The sequence below is a fragment of the Erythrolamprus reginae genome, chromosome 1, assembly GCF_031021105.1.
Source record: "Erythrolamprus reginae isolate rEryReg1 chromosome 1, rEryReg1.hap1, whole genome shotgun sequence".
NCBI lineage: Eukaryota > Metazoa > Chordata > Lepidosauria > Squamata > Dipsadidae > Erythrolamprus > Erythrolamprus reginae.
The window spans coordinates 73,427,897-73,453,903 of NC_091950.1; the positions used below are offsets into that span (position 1 = coordinate 73,427,897).

A 26,007-nucleotide genomic window follows, 5' to 3' on the forward strand; every position below is an offset into this window, starting at 1 on the left:
TTTTTTCTCTTTTTCCCTTTTTATAATGACCACAACTGGGAGATTTAATATATCCCTGTCCTACTGCAATCCCAACAATAATAAAAATCACCTGTGCTGCTACAGAGATCCCACTGGAGAATAAATATGAATACACGCACATATACTCAATTACTTTAGCACTGATTTGCAGTCAACTGAGCTTTTAAATGGAGCAGCTATAAATGTAACATCCACTCTGAAAACTCTAAGGATTTGCACATTTAGCTTCAAGTACAACCTGCAGGATAAATAAAATTTGGATCGTCCCACTGTTTCTTTCTTAACAAAAGGGAATAATTAAAAAAACACACAGAGAGAGAAAATATGATGGCTTGGGATCTACTGATTCTACAAATGATCTGTCACAACCCTGTTCACTAACTCCACAGCTCTTGGCTGTATTGTTACCAGCTATTTTCCTCTGGGGAAGTCATCTCTGTCACTGGTTTACCAGGGAGAAGGTAAATATAATCCCTTTCCTTCAATATCCTGATTGAAGGAAACATATATGATTAAAGCTAAATCCCTTTTACAAAGTTAGCATCACTGGCTAATTCTAAATGTTTATTATATATCGCAAGGTCAGAGATGTAAAATAAAGTTGAAAAGAAGTTCCTCCCCCCCAACCCCCACCCCCATTGTTTTCTGAAGTCTGCATTCAGCTGCTGTAACAAGCGAGAATCTGATGGAAGAACCCACATGAGAACGAATTTTCAAAGCTCTGATTTCAATCCATGAACAAAATATAAGCTATATGAAAACTATAGTTACTGATCAGGGTGGGTTCTGGATCCTTTTGCTGTGGTTTACTCAGGGGTGTGCTGTGCGCGCACCCGCAACAATAAAAAAATAATTTCTGTGCATGCGCACAAGCAAAATCCAAAATGGTGACGCCCACGGAGACACCAACAAAACCAGCTCCATGATGTCATTGCCGAACTACTAACAGTTCTAAAGAACTGGTTAGACTGATAGGAATCCAATCCTCTCACTGTTTTTAGGTTGATGCTATTAGCTCTAGTCCTGATACTGGCCAACTGAAGTTTTGGTTTTCCATGGTAAATTGGAGACTGTCTTCTATTTTTGAGGGAAATTATAGTATTCTCCTGATTGGTTTTTCAGTGTATGACAGGGGTCTCAAACTCGTGGCCCGCGGGCCAACTGCGGCCCTCGGGGCAATAGTTTGCGGCCCCCACATATCAAAGTTTAATGTTAGTGCGGCCCGAGTTTGATACAAATGACATTTTCTGTGTTGTGTGTAGAGCTGAATGAACCTACCAATCACGGTGGGGTATATTGCTCTCAGAGGCGGGACATCAGCCGGGTGTATTGCAAACTTGTGCCATTACCCTAGGCTGAGAAGCAGAGGTGGAAATTGCTACTCAGCAGGACAGAAAAAAAGCGGAAAAGACGCATCGGCTAAAGTTTAGCCGCTAAACACTGAAACAGTGACACCAAGTGGAATTATAGATTACACAGCCCCAAACATGTCTTTTTAAAGCCTGCAGAGAAGAGAAAGGTTGATGATGAGCACAGACAATTTCAGGAAAGTGGGAAGTGCAATATTTCTTTGTTGAGCACAGGGGCATCCTAACGTGTCTTATTTGCACAGAGAAAGTTATGGTGCACAAAGAATACAATTTGAAACGTCATTACACAACTAGACATGCTGAGGAGTATGCAAAATACCAGGGAGATGAGAGAGAGCAAACCGGGTTGCTAATCTTAAAACATATCTACTGAGGCAACAAGATTTCTTTAAGAAAGCAACCAAAGAGAATAATGCAGCAGTTGAAGATAGCTACGTGGTTAGTTGGATGATTGCTAAAGCAGGAAAGCCATTCAAAGAAGGTGAATTTGTAAAAAAGTGCATATTACAGGCTGCAAGTATTGTCTGTCCAGAAAAGAAAGGTCAGTTTAGCAATATCAGCCTTTCTGCCAACACCGAAGCAGAGTGCATTTCTGACCTGTCAAGTGACATTTATGATCAACTGTGTGAGAAAGCAAAATGTTTCAGTGTATACGTAGTCGTTCTTGATGAGACCATAGACATCACCGACACTGCCCAGCTCGCAATCTATGTCCGTTAAATGTTAAAGACGTGTTAATACAGACATTATTATTACAGAATCTGAATAATAATAATTACATTTCTCTAGTCAGCAACTATATGTGGTTTCTTCAGTTTTCTATATCTGCTGTATTATTATTATCATCATCATTTTCATTTTATTTATTTACTACTGATTGATTTTTTTCTTATGAATTTTTCTTTTGAATTATTTTTTAACACAAAATAAGATGAAAAAATAAAGACATTTGATAACATTGGAATGTTTTTGTAAGAGCTTTTCTTGTGGAAAACCTGATGCGTTGCAGCCACCTCCAGTGGCCCCCGGGCAAATTGAGTTTGAGACCCCTGGTGTATGATCTTTACAGACTTCATTTTTATTGTGGGGTCCTTGGTATCCTATGAACTTAATTATTTTTTTGCAGATGTTTCATTACCAAACTGGGTAACATCAGCAGTGCTGTTGATGTTACTTAGTTGGGTAATGAAACATCCGCAAAGAAATAACCAAATAACCAAACATATGCAAGAAAATATCCAAGCTCAGAGAGCACCAAAGCACCCTATTACTTCAATTGACTGGCCCTTTTCTTTTTAAAGAGTTCTTTCAGTGTCTGAACTCTTGAAATGGATTTTTTAAAATATTCACTACAACTACAGTGGTACTTCATCTTATGAACGCCTCTTCTAACAAACTTTTCAAGATACGAACCCGGTGTTTAAGATTTTTTTGCCTCTTCTTCCGAACTATTTTCACCTTACGAACCCAAGCAGCTGCTGCTGGGATGAAGGGGTTTCTTTTTTTCCCCTTTTTTGAAGAAAGAAAAGGGAGGGGCGGCTTGGAGGAGGAAAGATTTTGCAGAGAACAACGTGCTTGCAAAGGCACTGAAACGGTGTCTTTTGAAGAAAGCAAAGGGAGGGGTGCCCCCCTTGCCTTTCTTCCTAACCACTCACCCTTTAGCCTAGCCTTGCTTCTTCCACCCGCCCCCTTTAGCTGCTCCTCCCTGCCCTCTGTCGCCTCCCTTCTAAAGTTTGGGATTTTCCTGAAGGATTTGCACGCATTATTTGCTTTTACATTGATTCCTATGGGAAACATTGTTTCATCTTACGAATATTTCAACTTACGAACCTCCTCCTGGAACCAATTAAGTTCGTATGATGAGGTACCACTGTATTTGTCTCTGGGTGTAGTGTCATAGGTAGAGTGATAGTGATCTCCATATCATCCTATATAACTCTATATATCAGATTTCGGTAAGGCATAATATTAGGGGAAAATGAACAATGTAGAATGGGTAGAATCACCTAAAACTTGTTTCAGAGGAGAGAGCTTTTAGCCTGTTTTCTAAATGCAGCATGACTATTTTAATGCCTATACTACACATCAGCAAATCATCTAAAAAGAAATATTATATTCAACATGACTTATTTTTAAGTAAACATATATGAGAAATTTCAATTTAACAAAGTATATAATAGAAGGAGAAAGCTAGATAGAAAGCTTTTATTTTTATACCTATTTGAGTAGGGAGTTTTCTGGTATGCAACTCCTAGCTCAGTACCTAATTAGTGATCTGAACTATTTTTAAATAAAATGCCTATTTAACACGGTGTAATTGTAAAAGAAGATGTGTTTAATATAAACTTATATTCTCATTGTAATACCTATTGTACTCATATCTGAAGATGAATTGGAATCACTTCTGCTTTTGAATGGAAATTAATCAGCAGTAAAATTCAGAAGATTTTGACAAGTTCTGGAGAACGGGGTGGTGGTGGAGGTTTTGAGTAGTTCAAAGAACTGGCGAATACACCTCTGACTGGCCCCAGAATAGGGTGGCAATGGAGATTTTGCAATATCCTTCCCCAGGATTGGGGAGGGAATGGGGATTTCACAATATCCTTCCCCTGGAGTGGTGTGGGAATGGAGATTTTGCAGTATCCTTCCCTGCCACACCCACCAAGCCATGTCCACAGAACAGGTAGCAAATTTTTTTGAATTTCACCCCTGAAATTAATAATTCATTTCCTATTGACTGCTAACACATCTGTTATTATGTGTTTAAAAGATTCCTTTTAATATGGAAAGAACTACGCTTTACACAAATGACTACAATACTTAAAATTTACTTTTCTATTTACTTAATGGACTTTTAAAATGTACAGTAAATATGCTGGAAGAATTAAAATTAAATGTATTACAACAAACTGAAATACTATCGCTTTTATTTTTGTTCTGATTACTTAAATTATTTAAATTAATCAGTATAAACTCAGGTAGGGAAAATATCTGTAAGAAGAAATCTCTGACAAAATAAATATCTGACTAGTATAGTGTGAATTAGGCATTTAATAGTTTTCAGATGGAAAATATTCAGGCTTTTAATTAGCCATTCCTGGCTGTACAGGACAAGTAAAATTTGTCTTTAGAGGACTACATGGGCAGGCACTGAGGTTTAATGTAACAAACACAATATTCAAGTTTTATTTTTCTAGCTACAGATGCAGAGAAGTATGCTATGGTTATTGCACTCGCTTAGTCTCTCCCCCTCTCTCTCCCTCTCCCTCTTCGATAGATCATCAAACACAGAGCTAGTTCCACCTACACAAATATCTCTCCAACCCAGAACTGCATGTGCAAGGAATCAATTCATATTACCTGAACACTCACAAGTTATATGATCCTGAATGAATTATTTGTATATTATACTGCTCAGACCTTCAACAGAATGGTTATTTGCTAAAGTGACAGTATTTTCTATCAATCAAAATCTACCATACACTGTGACAATCTAGTCTAGGGACGGCAATGTTTCACCAAGCTAATTTCCTGCAACAACTCATGCCAGTACAACAATCTCTTTAAACTTAAGCAGGTCAGGTATTATTCCTGTCCTGCTATCTGTCATGACCCATAAAATTGAGGTGGTAGCTGGGGAATGTTTAGCAGCTTCTGGGAGTATCTGAAAGCTAATCAGATGTCCATTGCTGCTGAAGCCCATATAACTAATACCATTGCTGGTTCAGGGAAGGAGGAAAGGAGGGAGGGAGAGAGAAAGAATGTACAGACTCTGATGAGTTGATCCCAGAAGTTACATGTAACCTATATAATAAAATACAATTACTACACTGTATTAAAATCTCTATTTAATTCTGGTTAAGCTGTATCATTTGAATTCAAAATCCCACACTCAAAAGTTTTTTATAAAACAAGCAGTAACAAGAAATGTAGAGAGAATCTGTACTGTAACATCTCAGAGCCAAAATAGACAGAAAGGCTGTCACATCCAATAATGTAGCCAACTTCACTGTTCTAAATCAACAAAAGCTACAACAGCTGACAGAGTTGATCATGAGCAAAGTGCAATAGTATTTACCTGCTATAACTGCCAGTACAAAACATGCCCTGAAGAAATTAGAACATATGCTAGAAAACAGATCAGTCTCTCACTTTCTCACAACTAAAATGCAATCCAGCTTTTCTACCATGTTTTAGTGATCATTGGATAATATCTGCTTTTGCCTCCACAGGAAAAGGTACAAAAAAGGGCAATAAAAGCAGGCTGCAATGCCTTGGTCTCTTCAGCCTTGAAAGACGGCGTTTAAGAGGTGACTTGATTGAAGTGTACAAAATCATGTGTGGGATAGAAATGGTGGGTTGTTGTTGTCAATAGCGAGTATTCTGAGCAGAGACTGGTTACAAGGGGTGTGCTACAAGGGTCTGTTCTGGGTCCTATTCTTTTTAATATGTTTGTGAGTGACTTGAAGGTTTGCCGATGACTCTAAAGTGTGCAATAGGGTTGATATTCCTGGAGGCATCTGTAACATGGCATACAATTTAGCTTTACTAGATAAGTTGTCAAAGCAATGGAAACTACAGTTTAACATTTCCAAATGTAAAATAATGCACTTGGGGAAAAGGAATCCTCAATCTGAGTATTGTATTGGCAGTTCTGTGTTAGCAAAAACTTCAGAAGAAAAGGATTTAGGGGAAGTAATTTCTGACAGCCTCAAAATGGGTGAACAGTACGGTCAGGTGGTAGGGAAAGCAAGTAGAATGCTTGGCTGCATAGCTAGAGGTATAACAAGCAGAAAGAAGGAGATTGTGATCCTGCTGTATAGAGCGCTGGTCAGGCCACATTTGAAATACTGCATTCAGTTCTGGAGACCTCACCTACAAAAAGATATTGATAAAACTGAACGGGTCCAAAGACGGCTACAAAAATGGTGGAAAGTCTTAAGCATAAAACTTAAGGCAAGACTTAATGAACTCAATGTGGAGGACAGAAGGGAAAGGGGGGACATGATTGAAACATTTCAATATGTTAAAGGGTTAAATAAGGTTCAGGAGGGAAGTGTTTTTAATAGGAAAGTGAACACAAGAACAAGAAGGCGCAATCTGAGGTTAGTTGGGGGAAAGATCAGAAGCAACGTGAGAAAATATTATTTTACTGAAAGAGTAGTACATGCTTGGAACAAACTTCCAGAGGACATGGTTAGTAAATCCACAGTAACTGAATTTAAACATGCCTGGGATAAACATATATCCATCCTATGATAAATACAGGAAACAGTATAAGGGCAGACTAGATGGACCATGAGGTCTTTTTCTGCCGTCAATCTTCTGTGTTTCTATGGATAGAGAAAAATTCTTTCCCTATCACACAATACTAGGACGAGGGGGCACTCCCTAAAGCTCATAGGTAAGAAAGTGAGGACAAATAAGGGGAAATATTTCTTCACCCAGAGGGTTGTTGGTTTATGAAATTCACTTCCAGAAGAGTTTGTGACCGCTGTCAGCCTGGATAGCTTCAAGGCAGGATTAGACAAATTCCTGGATGCCAACTGTATCGGTGGTTATTGAAACGGATGTCCAAGTGCCGCCTCTATGTTGGTTGGGGCAGGCAGAATTCTTTTGGGTACCATTTGTTGGGGGTCAAGGGAAAGGGAGGGTTTTGCCTTCTCTTTCTGCTCAAGATCCCCATGTACAATTGGTGGGCCACTGTGTGACACAAAATGCTGGAATCAATGGAATTTGGCCTGATTCAGCATGGCTCTTCTTACATTTTGATGTTCACTGTCTATACTGTATGCTCTTCTTCTCTCTAGGTCTATCTGTACAAGTAACTACTTGAGATAACCACTATCCTGCGTGATTTTGTTTAATAACTTGGAACTATGCTGGCAGCCAGAACATCCTGGGGTATGAGGCTCTGCAATTAAATTATATGTTGTATGTGGTTTCTAGCCCACAAGAAGTATATACCACAATAGCCCACAAGAAGTATATACCACAAGAGTATATAAGGATATTACATACTGACAGTTTTCTGTTTTTTTCAGTCTCCACACTGACATTAAATAAGATGGGTCTCAGCTGGGAGTGTTGGGTTGTCTTTCATGGCATTTCCTCACAGGTCTAAGTTGGTTGGGCTATTCAAGTCTCGGGGAGTGATGAAAACCACTTTAGCATACTTTGAGAAGGACAGGAAAGGACAGTTTGGGTTTGGCAGCAGCAATACTAGTCAATAGGTTTCCGTTCTTTCCCTTCTCTTCCATCTCATATTAATGAGTGCTAAAGTTATTTGGACTATTTCAGAAAAAAACCCTTTAAAAAAATTTAAATTAAATATATGGGTTAAAACGTATCAATATTCTAATACCTTCTAAAATTAAAGAATGGTGAGATTTAATTAATTAGCTTGATTTCTATCTTGCCTTAAACTATTCAATTCTTGGCAGCTTGCAAATACAATTAAAACACAGTACAATGAATAAATAATAACACCCCCCCCCCCAATACTATCAATCCCTCAACTCATGTAATTGGTTCAAAGCTTTCCAGAAATATGATGTAAATTTAATACTGGAATCTGAAACAATAAATCGATCCATAATTTTGTATTGGAAGTCCTGCTCAATATATAGTTTGGCATCTTATAAAAAAAAATTCACAGCAGCTCAAAAATAGATCAAATACTTACACTTAAGTCAGTAATAAAATTATAAATGACTGTTCAAATAAGGGGAGGGAGCATCCTAACTGGCTTAGCCAAAGGCCTGGGAAGATAGCAAATGTGGCAGGAAGGTTTGTTTTAAATACCTGGAAAACCAGGTGTGATCATTGAATTGGGCTATAAAACTAATCCACACATTCACCTACCCAGTAATGGGCTGCAAAAAACTTTACTGCCATACTGTGGGTGTGGCTTGATGGTCATGTGACTGAATAGGAGTGGCTTGCCAACCATGTGATCAGGTGGGAATGGCTTGAATGATCATCATCATTCAAGTGAACTGTTAAGTCCTCGAATTACAACTTCACCAGTGTTGCTCGCGGGGTTGACAATTTGCTTTGTGTTTCCCGTGCTCTCCTTCCTAGGTCACCCCCTGCCTCAGGCTGGGTAGCTAGGCGGACAGGTGCTGATCAGCTGTTGAGAAAAGAGGGGGGAGGAAAAGGGCCCCGTGCAACTCCTGCCGGTGCTGCTGCTTTCTGAGGAGGAGGAGAAGAATGGGAGGGGGGATTTAAAAATATTGGAGAGCCGAGGGAAAATTACATGGTTATTATTGATGCACAATGCCTTTTCACTCAGCTGCGGGTGGAGTGAGGGCTTTGCAAGGGGAAAAAAACCACAGCCCAGACCGCTTTGGCATGGCACAGCCAAGCTCTCCCTTTTTCCCCTGCTACTGCTGCTGCTGCTGCTGCGCGCTCATCACTTTTTTCCTCTTTCCTCCTTTCTGGCCTCAGGGGGTGGCCGCGTGAGGCTAGAGGGGAGCCAGGCAGGAGAGAGGGAAGTTCGTCCAAGGCCAGGAAGGAGGAAAGAGGAAAAAAGTGAGGAGCGCAGCAGCAGCAGCAGACGCAGCATTAGAGAAGAAAAGGAGAGCCCAGCTGAGACCGGTAATCCAGGAAGTGACTGCTGGAGCTGGGCATGCAGCTTCATTTCCGCCAGTGGAACTGTGTTCCACCCCGTCCTGCCTGCTGCCCACCCCTGCACCTACCCAATCCTGTACATAACTGAAAGACCTTGGAATTGTTAGGGTAGAGTAGAATCCACCCTCAATGAGATCACACTGAATGCCATTGGAAAAAAATCTATAATTTACAAAGCAGGGAGATTAAAAGCATATTGTTTTCCAGGTTAACATGCAATTCAGAACATTTCAGGCATGCTTAGTATGAGCTGCTGGATTTTCAGGGGGTGGGATAAAATATTTAAAAATGGAGCACAAGAATGCGTGATGTAAGAAAATATCTTGTTCATGAATCTCATAAATACAAGGGAAAAGTCGAAAACTGGATAGCATCACTATGTACTCAAAATTCCTAGAACCAATGCCAAAGTTACTTAAATATTCATTTTTTTAAAATATATTTTTATTGATTTTGTAAATATGGTTACATAAAACAAACATAAAACAGTGCACAGTGCATGTGCCCATCACCTGACCGACAAAAAAACCCCCCATCACTACCACCACCCATTGCGGGGGGTTCAAATATTTACTAGTTTATATATATATATATTTCCTTGGCTCTACTTTGCATTTGTTATTACTGAAAGAGTGATTGGAGTTTATTTTTCACATGATTCTCCTTTATATAGATCAAATTATCAGATTCTCCTTTCTATAGACCAAATTATCAGGTTTAGTTTTTGGGAAGCTTCCGAAACATCAAACATAAAGAGATTTGGGTAATAATCCCAACAGATTTCAGAAGAAACCAGGGTCCACTCATAATAATAATAACAACAATGACAACAACAACAACAACAACAACAACAACAACAACAACGAGTTGGAAGGCACCTTGGAGGTGTTCTAATTCAACCCCGTGCTTAGGCAGGAAACCCTACACTACTTCAGACAGATGGTTATCCAACATCTGCTTAAAAACTTCCATTGTTGGGGCATTCACAACTTCTGGGGGCAAGCTGTTCCACTGATCAACCGTTCTGACTGTCTGGAAATTTCTCCTTACTAAGTTACTTCTCTCCTTGTTTAGTTTCCATCCATTGCTTCTTGTTCTTGTTCTACCCTCAAGTGCTTTGGAGAATAGGTTGACTCCTTCTTTGTGGCAACGCCTGAGATACTGAAACACTGCTATCATGTCTCCCCTGATCCTTCTTTTCATTAAACTAGCCATGCCCAGTTCCTGCAACCGTTCTTCATATGTTTTAGCCTCCAGGCCCCTAATCATCTTTATTGCTCTTCTCTGCACTTTTTCTAGAGTCTCAATATCCTTTTTGCATCGTGCAACAAAAACTGAATGCAGTATTCTAAGTGTGGCCTTACCAAGGCCTTATAAAGTGGTATTAACACTTCATGTGATCTTGATTCTATCCCTCTATTAATGAGGCCTAGAACTGTGTTGGCTTTTTTGGCAGCTGCTGCACACTGCTGGCTCATATTTAAATGGTTGCCCATTAAGACTCCAAGATCCCTCTCACAGTTAGTACTGTTGAGCAATGTACCACATATACTACCTGTGCATTTTGTTTTTCTTGCCTAAATGGAGAACCTTACTTTTTTCACCATTGAATTTCATTTTGTTAGATAGCGCCCATTGTTCAAGTTTGTCAAGATCCTTCTGAATTTGTATTTTGCACCTATCTTCTGGAGTTTTGGCTATTCCTGCCAGTTTGGTGTCATCCGCAAATTTGATAAGTTCCCCATCTATTCCCTCGTCCAAGTCATTGGTGAAGATGTTGAAGAGTACTGAGCCTAAAACAGAGCCTTGGGGTACTCCAGTACATACATCCCTCCCTGTTGATATAGTTCCATTGAGCACTACATGTTGAGTGCGGTTAGTTAGCCAATTTTGAATCCATCTGGAGTGTTTCTGTCCATCCCACATTTTTCTAGTTTATTTACTATGGGAGTAGTCCTTTATTTTTTTCTTGACAAAGAAAGTAAGTTGTGATTGAGAAACTTTCTAAAAAGCCAACTCTTGAGCTTGGTAAGGATCGCAGTTCCTAGAATGAAGCTAATAGTACAATTATAGAAATGTAGCAATAGGTTAGTATCCTCACTTCTAAATGTATCGACAAAGTGATAACATTACATTGATACTATAGGAGAACTGAAATGGCAATGGGGCCTTAGTGCCTCCTACAGTTGGCATGTTGATGATATAAACAGCAGTTGCTTGATTTAAGTTAATATGAGGATTATGTGTAGGTAGCCATTCCATCCATGATAATGAGAACATGAAAGGAGAAGTTAAAACAAGTTCAAGGTTTCCAGATGGTCATTTATGATGAGCTGAAAAAGTGTAGTACATTCAGGAATGAAACTAGATCAGGGAAGACTTAAATTGATGGTTTTAACATGAATTATATGTTCTATTGTCTGAATGGATAAGATAATTGCTATCCAGTAACTATTATCAATTAAAAAATAAAATCGGATTGCACTTGATTCTAATAGTGCAAAATTAAATGTTTCACTCAGGTTGGAAGATATAAAAACACATGCAAAATACACATTGTTTCTTGGTATTAGATATCTGAGGATGGCTTTTTTTTAATTCCTGAAGCTTGTTTTTTTTATTTCCCAAATCTTCAAACATGGAAAAATTAACAATCCCAATGGCAACATGTTCCTTATTTTCAGAGGTACAGGGTTTTACAGTCAGAGAGTAGGCAATTGCTAAGTGACCCGAAGTAACTCCATAAAGGGATAAAGACATCTGTATTAGTTCACTATGAATGGCATGGGGATTCTAACTGATCCCAATTGTGAGACGAAACTAGTAGAGAATGGGTGTCAAATTTGCTGCGTCATATTGCCGTCATGTGATGCTTCACAATGTCTTTCCCATGAGTGGTGCTGGCATGGATGTGAGTATGGCCTACCTATGGGCCACTGGCCCGTGGGCCACCAGTTTGACAACCCTGTAGTAGAGGAAAGGGATGTCGAAAAAATGTAAACATCTTCTTTTTCAATTTCCCTGAGTGTCTCTGCTCTTTCAGCTTTCTCTGTATAATCATATACTGTAGCAGTGAAATAGATCCTTTTAGTTGTCCAGTGTCCTTTGCAAACTAGTTTCTCTTGCAATTCATTAGTCAGACATTCCTAAAATTGATCTACTAAGGCCAAGTCATTCCAGCTGCTATCCTTAGGATCTACAATCTTCTATGTTTCTATGAAGTTCACGAGTCTTAACATTATCAAGTTTGAAAACCTCTGGCCTAAGTGAAGAACATTAAACTACAACTCCATTGTAAAGGGAGTAAAGAGCTTTTTGAAATTATTATTGGGTTCTGTAGATGCAGCATTCTTTTTAGATTTATAGATTGTTAGGTCTCCAGTACATTTTATATAAAATGCTAAAATATTGGCTGCTTCTCCTCACTCTATCAGGTTTTTGTTTTACCTACTGTAGCTATGTTATTTTAAAAAATAACAACCCAATCACCTGTAATAAAGCAGACCTATAATCTTATTTCCCTCCACACTTGAGTGGGAATAACTCTAGCTTTTGTCTAAAAATAAAATTGAAATAAACAGGTAATATAGCTATTGGGGCACAAAATCTCAATATATATTTTTGTGAAATAACTTACGTTATTATTTCATTATTTCTTTTAAGAACCCGGTTTTTCAAATGAAAAAGCATGTTCTTAAATTTTACTGGACTCTTTCCATGCTCGCACCAATGTATTGAACATGACATCAGTGGATATGCTAACATATATACATTTTGTTTCCTAAATTACCAAAAAAATGTTTCTTCTTTATATAAAGTATTTCTTCTTATTAGATTGCACGTAAAATTTAGCATTATATGTTTCAAGCACGCTGTTTTATCACACATCTACATGCAAATACAAGTGCACATATACACACATAAACATGCATACCACAAACACTCAGAGAGAAGTGGAGATAAAGAAAAATGTATCTTTTTTGTTCTGTTTTCCAAACTAGCTGATATATTATCCTTGTTTCTTCAAATAAATCATAATTAAGACTTCTCAGAATGCTTAATTCAAGCTTAATGACATACTAGTTAATTGAAAAGAAAAACAAATGATTGATTTCTTCCTTGCAATTTTCCACTGTAGACAATGTAGGGAAACCAATTGTCCCTAAGAAGTTCACCCTACATAGTTAAAACTCATTCTGTAGGGGAAAGTAACATTATGCTGAAGTCAGCCCTCAAATGTTAACTTATATAATCACAATTAACTATATACAATACACGTATATACAATTGAAGAAAAATTGTCAATTATGACACACCTTATAATATCACTGATGGTCCAAATTATTATTTGAAAATGAATACAACTCTAGGACAGGGGTGTCAAACTCACATCGTCACAGCATCAACACATGACATATCAGGACCTTTTTCCCTTTTGCTAAACTGGGCGGGGCCAGTAGGTGATGCATCTAGCCTGTGGCCATGAGTTTGACACCCCTGCTGCAGGTATTGCCTTCCTAACAACCTGATCATTATAATTAAAAACCCCCACTAAATAATTTTGTCTATATTTAGAAATACAGTTTTGAAGGTAAGCTCATCCATTTTAATATCATCTCGAATGACTCAAAAAGCAAAGTAAAAAACATTTCCCAAATTCTTCCAACATCTATTTAAACCACATTTTACAAAACTCTGCAGACTTTAGTTCCAATTTTGATAACAGAATGTAAATGGAGAACCAAGCAAAAACCTTTTTGTCTGAGAAGACAAAAAAATTTGACTTGTAACTATTGTATACAAACATTTTTGAATCTAGGAAATGAACTTTTAACTCATTTAATACATGTTTAGTCCTGTTTCTGTTAACAAGTGAATTTTTATATATAAAGTTAAGCAGTTGTAATTCATATAAAATGTCATTAACAAATGTAACACACACTGACATAGAAGTAATAGTTCAATATTGCAGCTTGAATGTTTGGCTTCTTGTAACTCAGTGTAAGCATAATGATTGAGCTATATTCAGTTAGCTCTTTCTAATACCAGATTTGAGTGAAATGGTATTTATATTCAAGTTAATACCTTAAATATTAAAGAAATTACTTTCACAATAAAACAATAACTAGGCAGAAAAACAAATAACCCCAGTTAATTTTCCAGACAAAAATATATCTTCAAACTACTACTCTTATAACAAAAAAGATTACATTTCTTTCACTCAACAAAGTACTACCTATTTAATAAACATGGGGAAAAAACACCTAACAGGGCTACTTTCTTTCTCATAATCATGCAAAACAATCCATTTCACAGCTATAATTCAATACAGAATTAAGCATACTTAACTTAATTGTTTCAAGTTTTAAAGACACTAAGGATCCAACCAATTTTACAAACTTATCTCAGAGTAAACCCCACTGAACTCAATAGGACTTATTCTGAGTAACCATGCACTGCATAATATTGTATCAGATCAGGATTAGCGTTTCTCAGTCTCAGCAATTTTAAAATTAGACTAAGACCTAAATTATATAAATATGCATAACTATCTCATTTTCCCAGCACATTAGTTGTGCTTAGTTGTCCATGTTAAAATAAAATATAAATAGAATAAGAGTTTATTTCACCTTCACATGGTGTCTTTCTCATGCAGACCTCAGATTTCCATATTTGTATCCCTTTAAAGGATTTGATATGCAGGGAAAAAAGAAAGGACGGTAAACATTTCAATTCAGAGATCAGTTTGGCTGCCACATTCCAAGGGGCATTATCACTATGCAAACCCCATACCTTTCACTGATGTGTTGGGAGGTGGTCCTTCCATACGCAGGTTCCATGGAGGATCCCCTTGATTAGCAAAGTCCCTCATCTTCAAATAGCTAATTGTTAATCGGATGATAGATGCCTTGTCAAGCTGGCTGGTAATGGCAGCAGGGAGTGGCAACAATTTGGCCAACTCGTAGAATTCAAAATTTTCTTTTCCTCTTCGAGAACGAGCAGCATCTCTGGATTTTTCCTTTCTCAAGGCTTGTAAACTGGGGGAAGAAAGAGAGCAAGACATTCATTAGTATTGTATTTTCTGATAGAGCCAGTGTTCTTCAGAATTCCTTGTCACTATACACTTGTCACTTTTTAATAGGAAAGTGAACACAAGAACAAGGGGACACAATCTGAAGTTAGTTGGGGGAAAGATCAAAGGCAACATGAGAAAATATTATTTTACTGAAAGAGTAGTAGATCCTTGGAACAAACTTCCAGCAGATGGGGTTGGTAAATCCACAGTAACTGAATTTAAACATGCCTGGGATAAACATATATCCATCCTAAGATAAAATACAGGAAATAGTATAAGGGCAGACTAGATGGTCCATGAGGTCTTTTTCTGCCGTCAGTCTTCTATGTTTCTATGTTTCTATATACCCCACAAGCACCATTTAAATATAGATATTTATAGGTATACATGTCCCAAAGGTGCTTTTTCAGAAGGCAACTAGATTCCACCTATCTCTCATGTTTACAACACAGTCCTTTCAGCAGTTCCAAGCACATCCATTTGCACTATTCAGGTGACCCTGAGAACACAGATAAAACTCTAAATGGTTTCAATGACTCTCAGAAAGAGTGCTAATGACCAGATGATTGCAAGAAAGATAAACCAGTCCATTCTCCACTTCCATTCAGTCAGAACTGAAGCAGATTTCTGGATGAGAAGCAAAACCTATTCAAGGAAAAACAAAGGAACTCTAGTTTTCTTTTGAGAAAGCATCTTTGGGGGAACCATGACCTGGATGATCAAGAATCTCCATAGACCTGTGTGTGTGAGAGAGAGAGTGAATGAGTGAGTGTGTGTGTGTGAGAGAGAGAGAGAGAGAGAGAGAGACAGAGACAGAGAGACAGAGACAGAGAGACAGAGAGATAAAGTTTCATATATAACGAGCTGTCAAGCCTGAATTTGATCAGGTTGTGATCAGGTTGTGGGATTGTGTTTATTCTGGGTTATGCTAACATGAAATCAGTTTGACACAGTTGGAAACAGGCGGTTGGGGAGAGCTGAGATGGGTGAGTCTTCACCCAAAACAACATAGTCAAGTACATTCCAATCGCTGACTGACCAAAGGAGGAGGAATGAAGTCATGAAACAATCAGCTCTCAATCCAGTTGGACAGTGTGACATATTGTTTTGAAAAAATAAGAAACCCTTATTTATAGTGGAGTGAAAAGCCCAGAAACTTTAGTACTGACTTTTTACCAGTTCGTGCCAAAATAGTGTATTTGAATAAATTTGTTGTGCAGGATTGGACCAGGGCTTTACCAATTGGATCTGTAGCCCATCCAGAAGAAATTTCAATTAATGTGGTACCCCAGATCCATGACGGGACTAAATATTTTGCCCTGAATGGGCTCGAGTTTCAATGAAACAGCAAATGCAAAGCTTGGAAATATTGCTTGACTATCATTACAGTTTCAGTAGCTGAGATCACTTTTAGCAGTTTTGGCTGGCTTGCCAAGAATTACAATCTGCTCTGAGTGGTTCATACAGTCTAAGACTAAAGCAACCAGATTATGTCATGAACACCAATTACGAATAGCATCTCACTGGGGTTAAAATGATTGAAAACACATTTCTATTCCAAAACCTGTGTTCTATGACTGGAAACTGATTTTACATATGGAAGGCTATCTACCAAAAGGGTATGCTAGAGTCAATACTGGCTTTATGTTGAAGTGGGAAACTGGGTTTTCAGTCAACTTACAATCACAATTGAGCCCAAAACGTGTGTGAGAAATTAACTTTTTTTTCAACTTTTCTTGCAATGTTTGTAAATGAATCACGAAAGTTGTTTAATTAGTAACATGGTTATTATGTATGTATGTATGTATGTATGTATGTATTTATTTATTTATTTATTTATTTATTTATTGGACTTTTATGCCATGTTATGAAGTGAATCTGGTTTCCCCACTGACTTTGCTTGTCAAAATGTCATAAAAGGTGATCACGTGACTCCAGGACACTGCGACCATCATAAATGTAAGTCAATTGTCAAGCATCAATCAGAATGTAAATCAAGTGATGATGGGGAAAGAGTCATAAGTGTGTTATGAAAGAATCATAAGCACCAGTGGGTTACTAGTCAGAACGCTAAATTGTGCTCACCGTGGCAGCTCGTAAGTGCTTGCGGGGCCAGCGCAATTTTACTTCAACACTTGTGGAGGTAGAAAAATTGTGCACGGAGGCGCAAGGAAAACCTCACCGAAACATGGGTGCACCTGCGGCTCCATGTACAATATCCACAGTTGTAGCAGCAAAATCGCGCTGGTCCCACAAGCACTTATGAGCCGCCGCAATTTAGCGTTCCGGCTCATAGCCCACTGCTGGTCATAAGTGTAAAAAACAGCTATAAGTCATTTTTTTCACTGATGTTGTTAGTTCTATGTTTCTCACAGTAGCCAATGGAAGACTCACAAGGAATACTCTAAACAACGCTTATTAACTCCAGCCATTGGCGTTAGAAATCTATTGCCTCCATTACTGGAAGTAATATGTAATCATTATAATTAATAATTCCATAGTTCATGAATTAATGTCATCACCTTTTAACTTTTTTCCAAATAAAATAACAAATAGCAAATACTAAATATACTTTCTATAAAGAAATATTTTCTTTTATCTATACTACATCATACATAGGTTTATATCTCCTCATCAAGTTCTACCTGCTTTCTCTTAATGCTTTTTCCCTTCTGTATTTCCCAATTTTACAGTATCATTTTTGAGGTGTCGCAACTTGAACTATAAGCAATATTCTTAATGTGGTTGCACAAGATATTTTTATTTTTCACTCTCTCATCATCCTGCCTAAATCCCATTTTAACAGAGTAGTCATGTTAGTTGACAAGGTGGCAAAGAATCACAACCTTTACTTTATGTCTTTTAATGAAATATGTTAGTCAGAAAAGGTACAAAAAGATTTTTTCTGATTTTCTGGGAAGACCCCTTTCTGGTTAATCACAACTAGCCCAGGTCCCATATCAGTATATTTGATTTCAGAATTTTCCCATCTTATGTCTGTCATTTTGACATTTTAAATTTGTATCACTAAACTATGTTATTATTTTAAGTCCATTTCTATAGCTGCAAAAAAAATCATTATCTCTTTTTTTGTTTGAATAATTCTTAAGAATTTAATATCATCTTTAGAGTTGGTCATCTCACTAATTAATTCAAACTCTTACTTATGAACAAATTAAAAATAACTACCAATACAATGCCAGTCCTAGTAGATGAAATCATCTTTTGTTTATGCAATTGCAAGAACTGGACAAGTTTAAACTAATAACATAATCATTCCTTTTAATAGTTCCTCTTTTCTATAAAACAGTCATCTGCACTAAGCTAAGTAGGAAATATGCATAGCTTACTTGGTGCATGTTAGGCTGGACTCTCATTTTATAGGTAGTTCAGTTTTAACCATGTCTGAAGCAAGAGCCATTGAATTTAACAGGCTTTATTCCCAAGTGTTCCATAGCCTTTACATTTTCCCAATCTAGTCTTCAGCAAGTTGCGGTTATTGCCAAAATGACAATGGCAACATCATTGCATATGTGCCATGCTTACCTACCTGCATCCTAACATCTGATGCAAACGAGTATGTCATGACATTTGCCCTCTGCAAATGATTATGTTTCCATATATAAGCAAACCAATTTTAACTCAATTTCACCCTTTAGGAAACTCATTTTTTAAAAGCAGACTCTTGCATATCATTACAGCTGCTATGCTCATTACAATTGTTATGCTACAATTTTTGCATTACAACAATCGTGCTAACACTGCCTTTTCAATATTCTGTTTAATGTTTTATTTCAGACTGCTTCTTCACTTCAGAAAACATTCAACATTTTCTTTACTTTTCTTCTTGAAATGAGAAGTATCACCCTACCTCATTACACACATCTTACCAAAAGTCTTTTATAGTGGCAGCACTGTACTTGTAATAAATAGTGATTGGCTTGGAGGACTATAACCATAAAATAAGGCCCTAGAGGCTGAAAGGTTGTTCAGACTATGATATAATGGCATAAGGCAGGGGGAATGACACAGCTTGTACATTAATCTAGTATCCATTTGCATTAGCTACTATTAGCAGGCACAGAAAGCTAATGACATCAGCCAGACCCACTACTTCTCCTTGTCCTCTAACTTTCAGGTAAGAGAATTGCAAGAGTAGCCCCCACCCACAGTGTGTTTTATTTTACACCACTAATCATCTTGACCTTGGCTGCTTCCCAATCTTTTGTATAGAGGAACAAACAGAAACAGAAATTGATTCAAAAAAGGAACTAAGAGAAAAATCAGGAAAGGGACATGTGGGTTGCTCACTTCTCTCTGGTTATTTTCAAAGTAGTGAGACTTTGAGGGTGAAATTGAGTCAAATAAATGTTTAGTGTCAGACAGTTTATGGAATGTGACACATCCAAAGATGACAGAATTTTCTTTATCAAAGTGCTTCACATTACTCTGAAAGACTTGCTAAAACTTTTGAAAAACTAACTGTATTCTACTTTACTATACATACATCACACTAGTATCTCACTACAACTATCTCAGTTACAATAACTCACAAGAACCAACAGATCAATACAGCAATACAGCAGCTTCAGAGTACACTTCACACAGAACAGGATCATAGAACAGAGAGAGAGCAGAGCAGGGGAAGAGCAGAGAGCTCTTGCATGTTTACATACTTTTCACCTGATAACATTACTGCATGCTTAATTGCCTCAGAATGACTCAGTATTCTCTATGTAGGCTTTCTTCTGCATTGAGACATTACCTCAGGATATGCTAAATCCTGACAATAAGAAGCAAGGAAATACTGTTTTTAAAGGGTATCCAGAACTGAAAATCAACTTCAGAGGGTACTTTGCATTAATCTTCATAAAAGCAAAACATGCATTCAAAGCTTTGCAAAAGCTATTGTTTGTCTTTAAAATTACTGACATTGGTAATGTAGCATTGAAAACCAGATGCCTATCTTACTGAGAGAACAGGGAACATGAACCATATACTACCACCATCACAGGTGTGTATGAAGATTCTGCATCTGTCTTCCGCTTTAAAACAAAACAAAACATGCCTGACACTTTCTGAAACTGCTGGCTCTTCAAAGTTATAAAGAAATGTAATGCCATTTTTTTAAAAAAAGAAAGAAAAAAGAAATGTAATGCCATGTTCTTGTTATTTCTCCCTCTCTCCTCTCTCTCTCTCTCTCTCTCTCTCTCTCTCTCTCTCTCTCTCTATCTATCTATCTATCTATCCAGTGTTTATGAGACTATTGTTAGTTTTCCTACCACTTACTATTATTGACATTCATCTAGGTTTCTAACTGGAAAAAAGATTTGGAGACAAGTGCTCAAATATTGATGCAATATTTCTCTTTAATAAAAATGACTTTTCACTGTAAAAAATTAAATCCTGTTTCTTAAAAAGAAGGAAATCAAAACCTTTCATAATTCTTCTACAAAGAAGGTATAACTAAGATCTGAAGATAAACTGATGATAGAGAGATATTTAGATATATATTTAGATAGATATTTAGATATTTAGATAGATAGATAGATAGATAGACAGACAGACAGACAGACAGACAGACAGACAGACAGACAGACAGATAGATAGATAGATTTGTTTGCTTAGAAAAATATAACACTGCAGAGCTGTACTAGTTATCAATTAATGTGGAATGCAGACAGAAAGAAGATCTATATTAAAAATTCAGCCATTAAAAATTCATCAAAGATTTCATCATTTTAACTTGCATTCCTTTGAACACCTGCTTACTTGTCAGATCTCCGGTCAGAGTTAACAGTGGAATCTATGGTTGCTACAGAATCTGTACTACTTTTGACATGAACCGCATGACAACATTTTCAGGTTACAGTTTAAAGCAACAAGAAATAAAATAAAATCTGAAAACTATGTTGCTCTACCAAACTTTTCAGGGTAGTTATTGGACAAACCAGAATATGTCCTTTGCCTCAGTAAATGTTTTGAATGGGTATGAATGAATATTTTTCCTTTACTATATCACTTTTGACAAATGCAAAATTTAGGCAAATATGTAAATAAATAGTAAATGCTGTTATTTATAGCAAAGCATAATTTCTTTAAACCTGTCCAAGAAAAATGCCTTAATGTGCAAATAAAGCTGTCTAGAATATATGCTGGAAGTTAAACTTGGAACCTTCAAGTTCAAGGTAAAAACTCTGTTGCTTAACTAATGCACTACTCATAGCTGTCATCATTAATTTATGTTAGCCTCTGTAAACATCAAGAGTATAATAGGCCAATTTCACAACTAAATATAGATGCACATTTTGTCCTTATATAAATGGCAGATTGCTGCTGTAGATCATCACTGCAAAACGTCAGTAGAGATGCACTGTTTGATGCTCTGATGATCACACAATATATAAAACCAGTTGTAATGGTTGTTTGGAAGCAAAGTGTAACACAGCAGCAAAATTTCATTTGTTCCACAAACTCAGGATATATTAAGCTTGGCTGACAAAAACTGTTTGATGTGCTAAATCAGTTTGACCTTCATTTTTACTTTATATTTCCTATTTGACACATTAAATACAAAACAGGATACCATTACATCTATAAAGAAAAAAACTGTGTCAAATATGCGCACGTAGCAAGAAGATTTTGCAAATCTTTAAAGTTTATATTTGTGATGTTAATACTCAAAGGAATGTCGAGTTCTTTCTGGAGAAAAAAAGAAACATGACAGATCTTAGCAATACATTATATTCTTATTTTGTATACAGACTTTTTTTTACATTTCTGTATTCTTGGTCTAAGCATCACTTAAATAAATTGTTATCAACCATATCACAAATAATAATAGTTCATCTAGAATACAAATGGTACTATATATATTTTCCCTATCTCTCAACCATTCCATTGGCAGCTTAAAAAAAGCAGAGAACTGTCTGCTCTCCCTAGTAAAACTACCTAGTTAACTTTTATCTGGGGCAAATTGTACATTTCACACCTTAAATTTCTATTTACAAAATCAGCTAATCACTTCACAATTGAACTTCTCAGAACAAAAAGTTATCAATTAAAGTGGTTGAAACTCCTGCAAATTATCATTTAAGAATGAAGTAATTGCTTTCATCAGGGCAGGAATGCCCGCCAGAACAGAAATGTCACTTTAGATTAGTGTTCTCACTCCTGAAGCAATGGATGACACAGCTGATATAAGACTAAATGCCAAGACCAATCAATTGCTTTTGTGGCTCTGTTCTGAGCTGCTGTAAAAGGAGCCATTTTCTAGGATCTACTCTCCATTATAGTAAATGCTATCTCCTTGGTAACATAATTTCATTTCTCATAAATTCTGCCTGAGACATTGTCATAACAATGGATGTTTGTTAAAAAGAATGCTGTTGGTTTAACGCAAAGAATTAAGTGTGAACGGCTGTCAAAGTACTACAGTTTATTTGTTCTTAAACATAAATTGAAGTCTTTTCCATTAAAAAGAATACTCATGTGGAAATGAGCATTCTGAACAAGGGTAATATATTGTCTTTGAAGGTTCTGTATAGTTGATTTAGAGCAGAGGTTTCTTTTTTTTACATATACTTGCTTTGTTTCTGTTAGGCACCCTGGTCGTTTACATAGATTTGTCAGTGTAAAAATAGAATAGATAAATACTTCACTTACTTTCCCAGCAGTGTAGTTTGCAAATGTGAAATTACTGAAGAAAAAAACCCCAGTCTCATTATCATATGACATGTTATTTGTTAGGAACCTCATCGGTATATAAACAGTTCTTTTGAAGTGAGCTCTCTCTACAAAAGTATCTGTAATTTGTATTGTTCATCTTTAAAAAAAACAACCAAGAATTTGACTTATAGTTTCCAATTAAAAAATATATCCAAAAATCCAATTTGGTGGAACAGCAGTAATTTTTATGCGATTCCTGTTTTGGCTGAGTTTCCCACCACCCACCCCCAAAGATAAAACCAAGAGCATATTTTATTTCAGAGGTTTTTTTTAAAAAAAGAAAAACATTTTTATTCTATCTATGATAAGACACCATTATATATTAGAACACTATTAAACAGTTAACGTAACTGAGAATGTAATTGCCTACTGGTTACTGTCTGTTCAATCTCAAAGTGCTGTTTCCAACAGGTCATGTTAGGTCATGCTTCGATATATTCCCTGGGGATATTTATGTGCAAAGGATTAATTAATTAATTTTATTTATTTATTTTGTCCAATACACAATGAGGGTTTTAGTGGGTATATATCTATATACACATAGTAAAATACATGATGAAGGTTATAGAGGAGATACTCATAGTAAAATATATCTAAGAAATAATAGAAAAGAAGGTATAGTAATAGAACATATCAATGAAAGAATAGAAAAAGAGATATAGGAATAGAAGAAAGATATAGGAGATATAGGAGACCAATAGGACAGGGGACGGAAGGCACTCTAGTGCACTTGTACTCGCCCCTTACTGACCTTTTAGGAATCTGGCTAGGTCAACCGTAGATAATCTAAGGGTAAAGTGTTGGGGGTTTGGGGATGACACTATGGAGTCAGGTAATGAGTTCCACGCTTCGACAACTCAGTTACTGAAGTCATATTTTTTACAGTCAAGTTTGGAGCGCTTAATATTAAGTTTAAATCTGTTGCGTGCTCTTGTGTTGTTGTGGTTGAAGCTGCAGCAGTCGCCGACAGGCAGGATGTTGCAGCATATGATCTTGTGGGCAATACTTAGATCTTGTTTAAGGCGTCTTAGTTCTAAACTTTCTAGGCCCAGGATTGAAAGTCTAGTCTTGTAGGGTATTCTATTAAAGGATTAAATGATTGTTTAATGACTAGTTGCTTAGTGACTGTTGAAAGTTACAAGGAACCCTTCCCAACAGTTATCTACAATCCAGTTCCAGAGTTCCAATGGTAGCACCCTGTCCCTGCAGCCACATGATCACATTTCAAGTGCTTGGCAAGTAGCTCACTTTTATAGCCAATTGCTTCATTCCAGTCATGTGTCCATGATTTGTGGCATTTTTTTGCTGGTTTCTGTCCAACACAAAAGCCAACAGGAATGAATGGATTTGCTTTATGACTATGGTGTTAGCTTAATAATTGGAGCAAAAAACCCAAGTTGTCACATAAGTGCGGTGATTTATGAGGATCATGAAAATTAATGAATTAATTAATGAATTTTCCAGGTGCCATTATGATAATAAGTTGAGGACTGCCCTATCTTTATTTCCACGGCACCCACAAGATTACCCAGCCATATGACTTTTTACTTGTCTTTTTAAACCTTAATTTTAAAAGAGATGAGAGAGCAAAGTAACGTACTGGTTCTCATGTTATTATATCCAAGAATGACTCTGGCCCCACAATTTTTGTAAGACCGACACCCATAACTATTGATTTTATATCTCCTTAGAAAAATCTAAATCAGTGTATGAAAGCCCAAGTCAGTTATGAAAAAGAATACTGTAACATTCTGTTAGATGTCTACTCCCTTAGTAAGTAGGCTCCCCATGCCAACAATTTCTAGTACATGCCTCTAGCAATTTGCTGTTTATTTATTTATCCTGAAATTTGTAAGTGCCTAACTCTAAAATTAGTCTGGGTGGCTTACATCAAGTAAGATTTTTTTTAAAAAAATCATGAAAAGTTACAAGAAAATCCTGTGCATCCAAACTTCCTCACTCTAACAAAAGATCAACTAGACACTGTAGCAGTGTTTCCCAACCTTGGCAACTTGAAGATATCTGGACTTCAACTCCCAGAATTCCCCAGCCAGCATTCGCTGCCTGGTGAATTCTGGGAGTTGAAGTCCAAATATCTTCAAGTTGCCAAGGATGGGAAACACTGCACTAGAGGACTCCACAAACACTCTATATATGTGAAAAGAGACAGATTTTTAAGGCTTTTTGAAACGTTATCCAGGTGAGGGGGACACAATCTTTGGAGGATATCACTCCAGAGAAGGAAAAGGACCCATGCTTTGACTCCAAATGATGCAGTGTTTGATTAAAGTGATCAAAACATACCAATTATACCTAACCTTACTGGGTGAGAAAAATCCATGGCAGAAAGGCAGTTTTTATTATGGAAAGGCATTTGTTCTCAAAACATCCTACTCTACATACCAAGCACAAAAGAGGGTGACCCTGAATAAGTGGCTTCTCATATAAATAGCTTAAGGGAAAACAGTTAAAAATCACATTATTCCCCTGGATTCTTACTACATAAAAATATCTTCAGAAACTATATATTAATTACTATAACATAACAAGCCAACTATCTAGCCTGTTATCTATCATTAATCTATATTTCTTTCCTAATTTATCTGGATGTCATTTTGTAGTTATATTATAACTTTTTTTAAAAAAAATTATAGATACGATGTTTAAGGGAATATGACATAATTACATGAGAATTGATTTATCTTTAAAATGTAAGCATTTTTTCACATTAATTGATACCCTAAGTCTAGAATTAATTTCTTATCCTTGATTTTCTCTTCCCCAAGCTAAATAAAACTACTAGTATTTCATCAGGAAACCAAGCATGAAAGGAGAGCCAATCTCTGATCTCTAAGCTATGCAGGAAAAAAAAGTATTAGTTGATAAAGTTTAAATGTTTGAAGTACATGCACACATTTTATTAATATATTTTTCTTGCTGTCCAGGCACCAGCCTAATAATATTAAAACACTGGAAATTTATAAATGATAAAACTCAGCCTCTCTCCTGAGTTTTAAAAATATTAACATAACATTTTAAATATATAATGGCTTTCTTTTTACTGTAAACATAATTATAACACATAAGACTCAATAAAGGCCTTCCACAAGGTTCTGTACTAGCATCCACACTACTCAATCTTTATATCTCAGATATGCCAGCTACAAGGGGACATAAACT

General features: G+C 36.7%; 1 protein-coding gene across 3 annotated transcripts in view; it reads right to left on the reverse strand.

Annotated features, from left to right (window-relative positions):
* Positions 1–26,007, reverse strand: part of NPAS3 (neuronal PAS domain protein 3) — an 826,368-nt gene that overhangs the window by 567,303 nt on the left and 233,058 nt on the right. For 2 of the 3 annotated variants that reach the window (XM_070755787.1, XM_070755777.1), the window contains exons 4-5: positions 14,817–15,061; positions 14,654–14,704 (exon numbers count right to left, since the gene is read on the reverse strand). In XM_070755787.1, coding sequence (XP_070611888.1) covers positions 14,654–14,704; positions 14,817–15,061 — 296 coding nt within the window. The remainder of the gene's footprint in view (positions 1–14,653; positions 14,705–14,816; positions 15,062–26,007) is intronic. The other variant, XM_070755797.1, reaches the window with a different exon arrangement.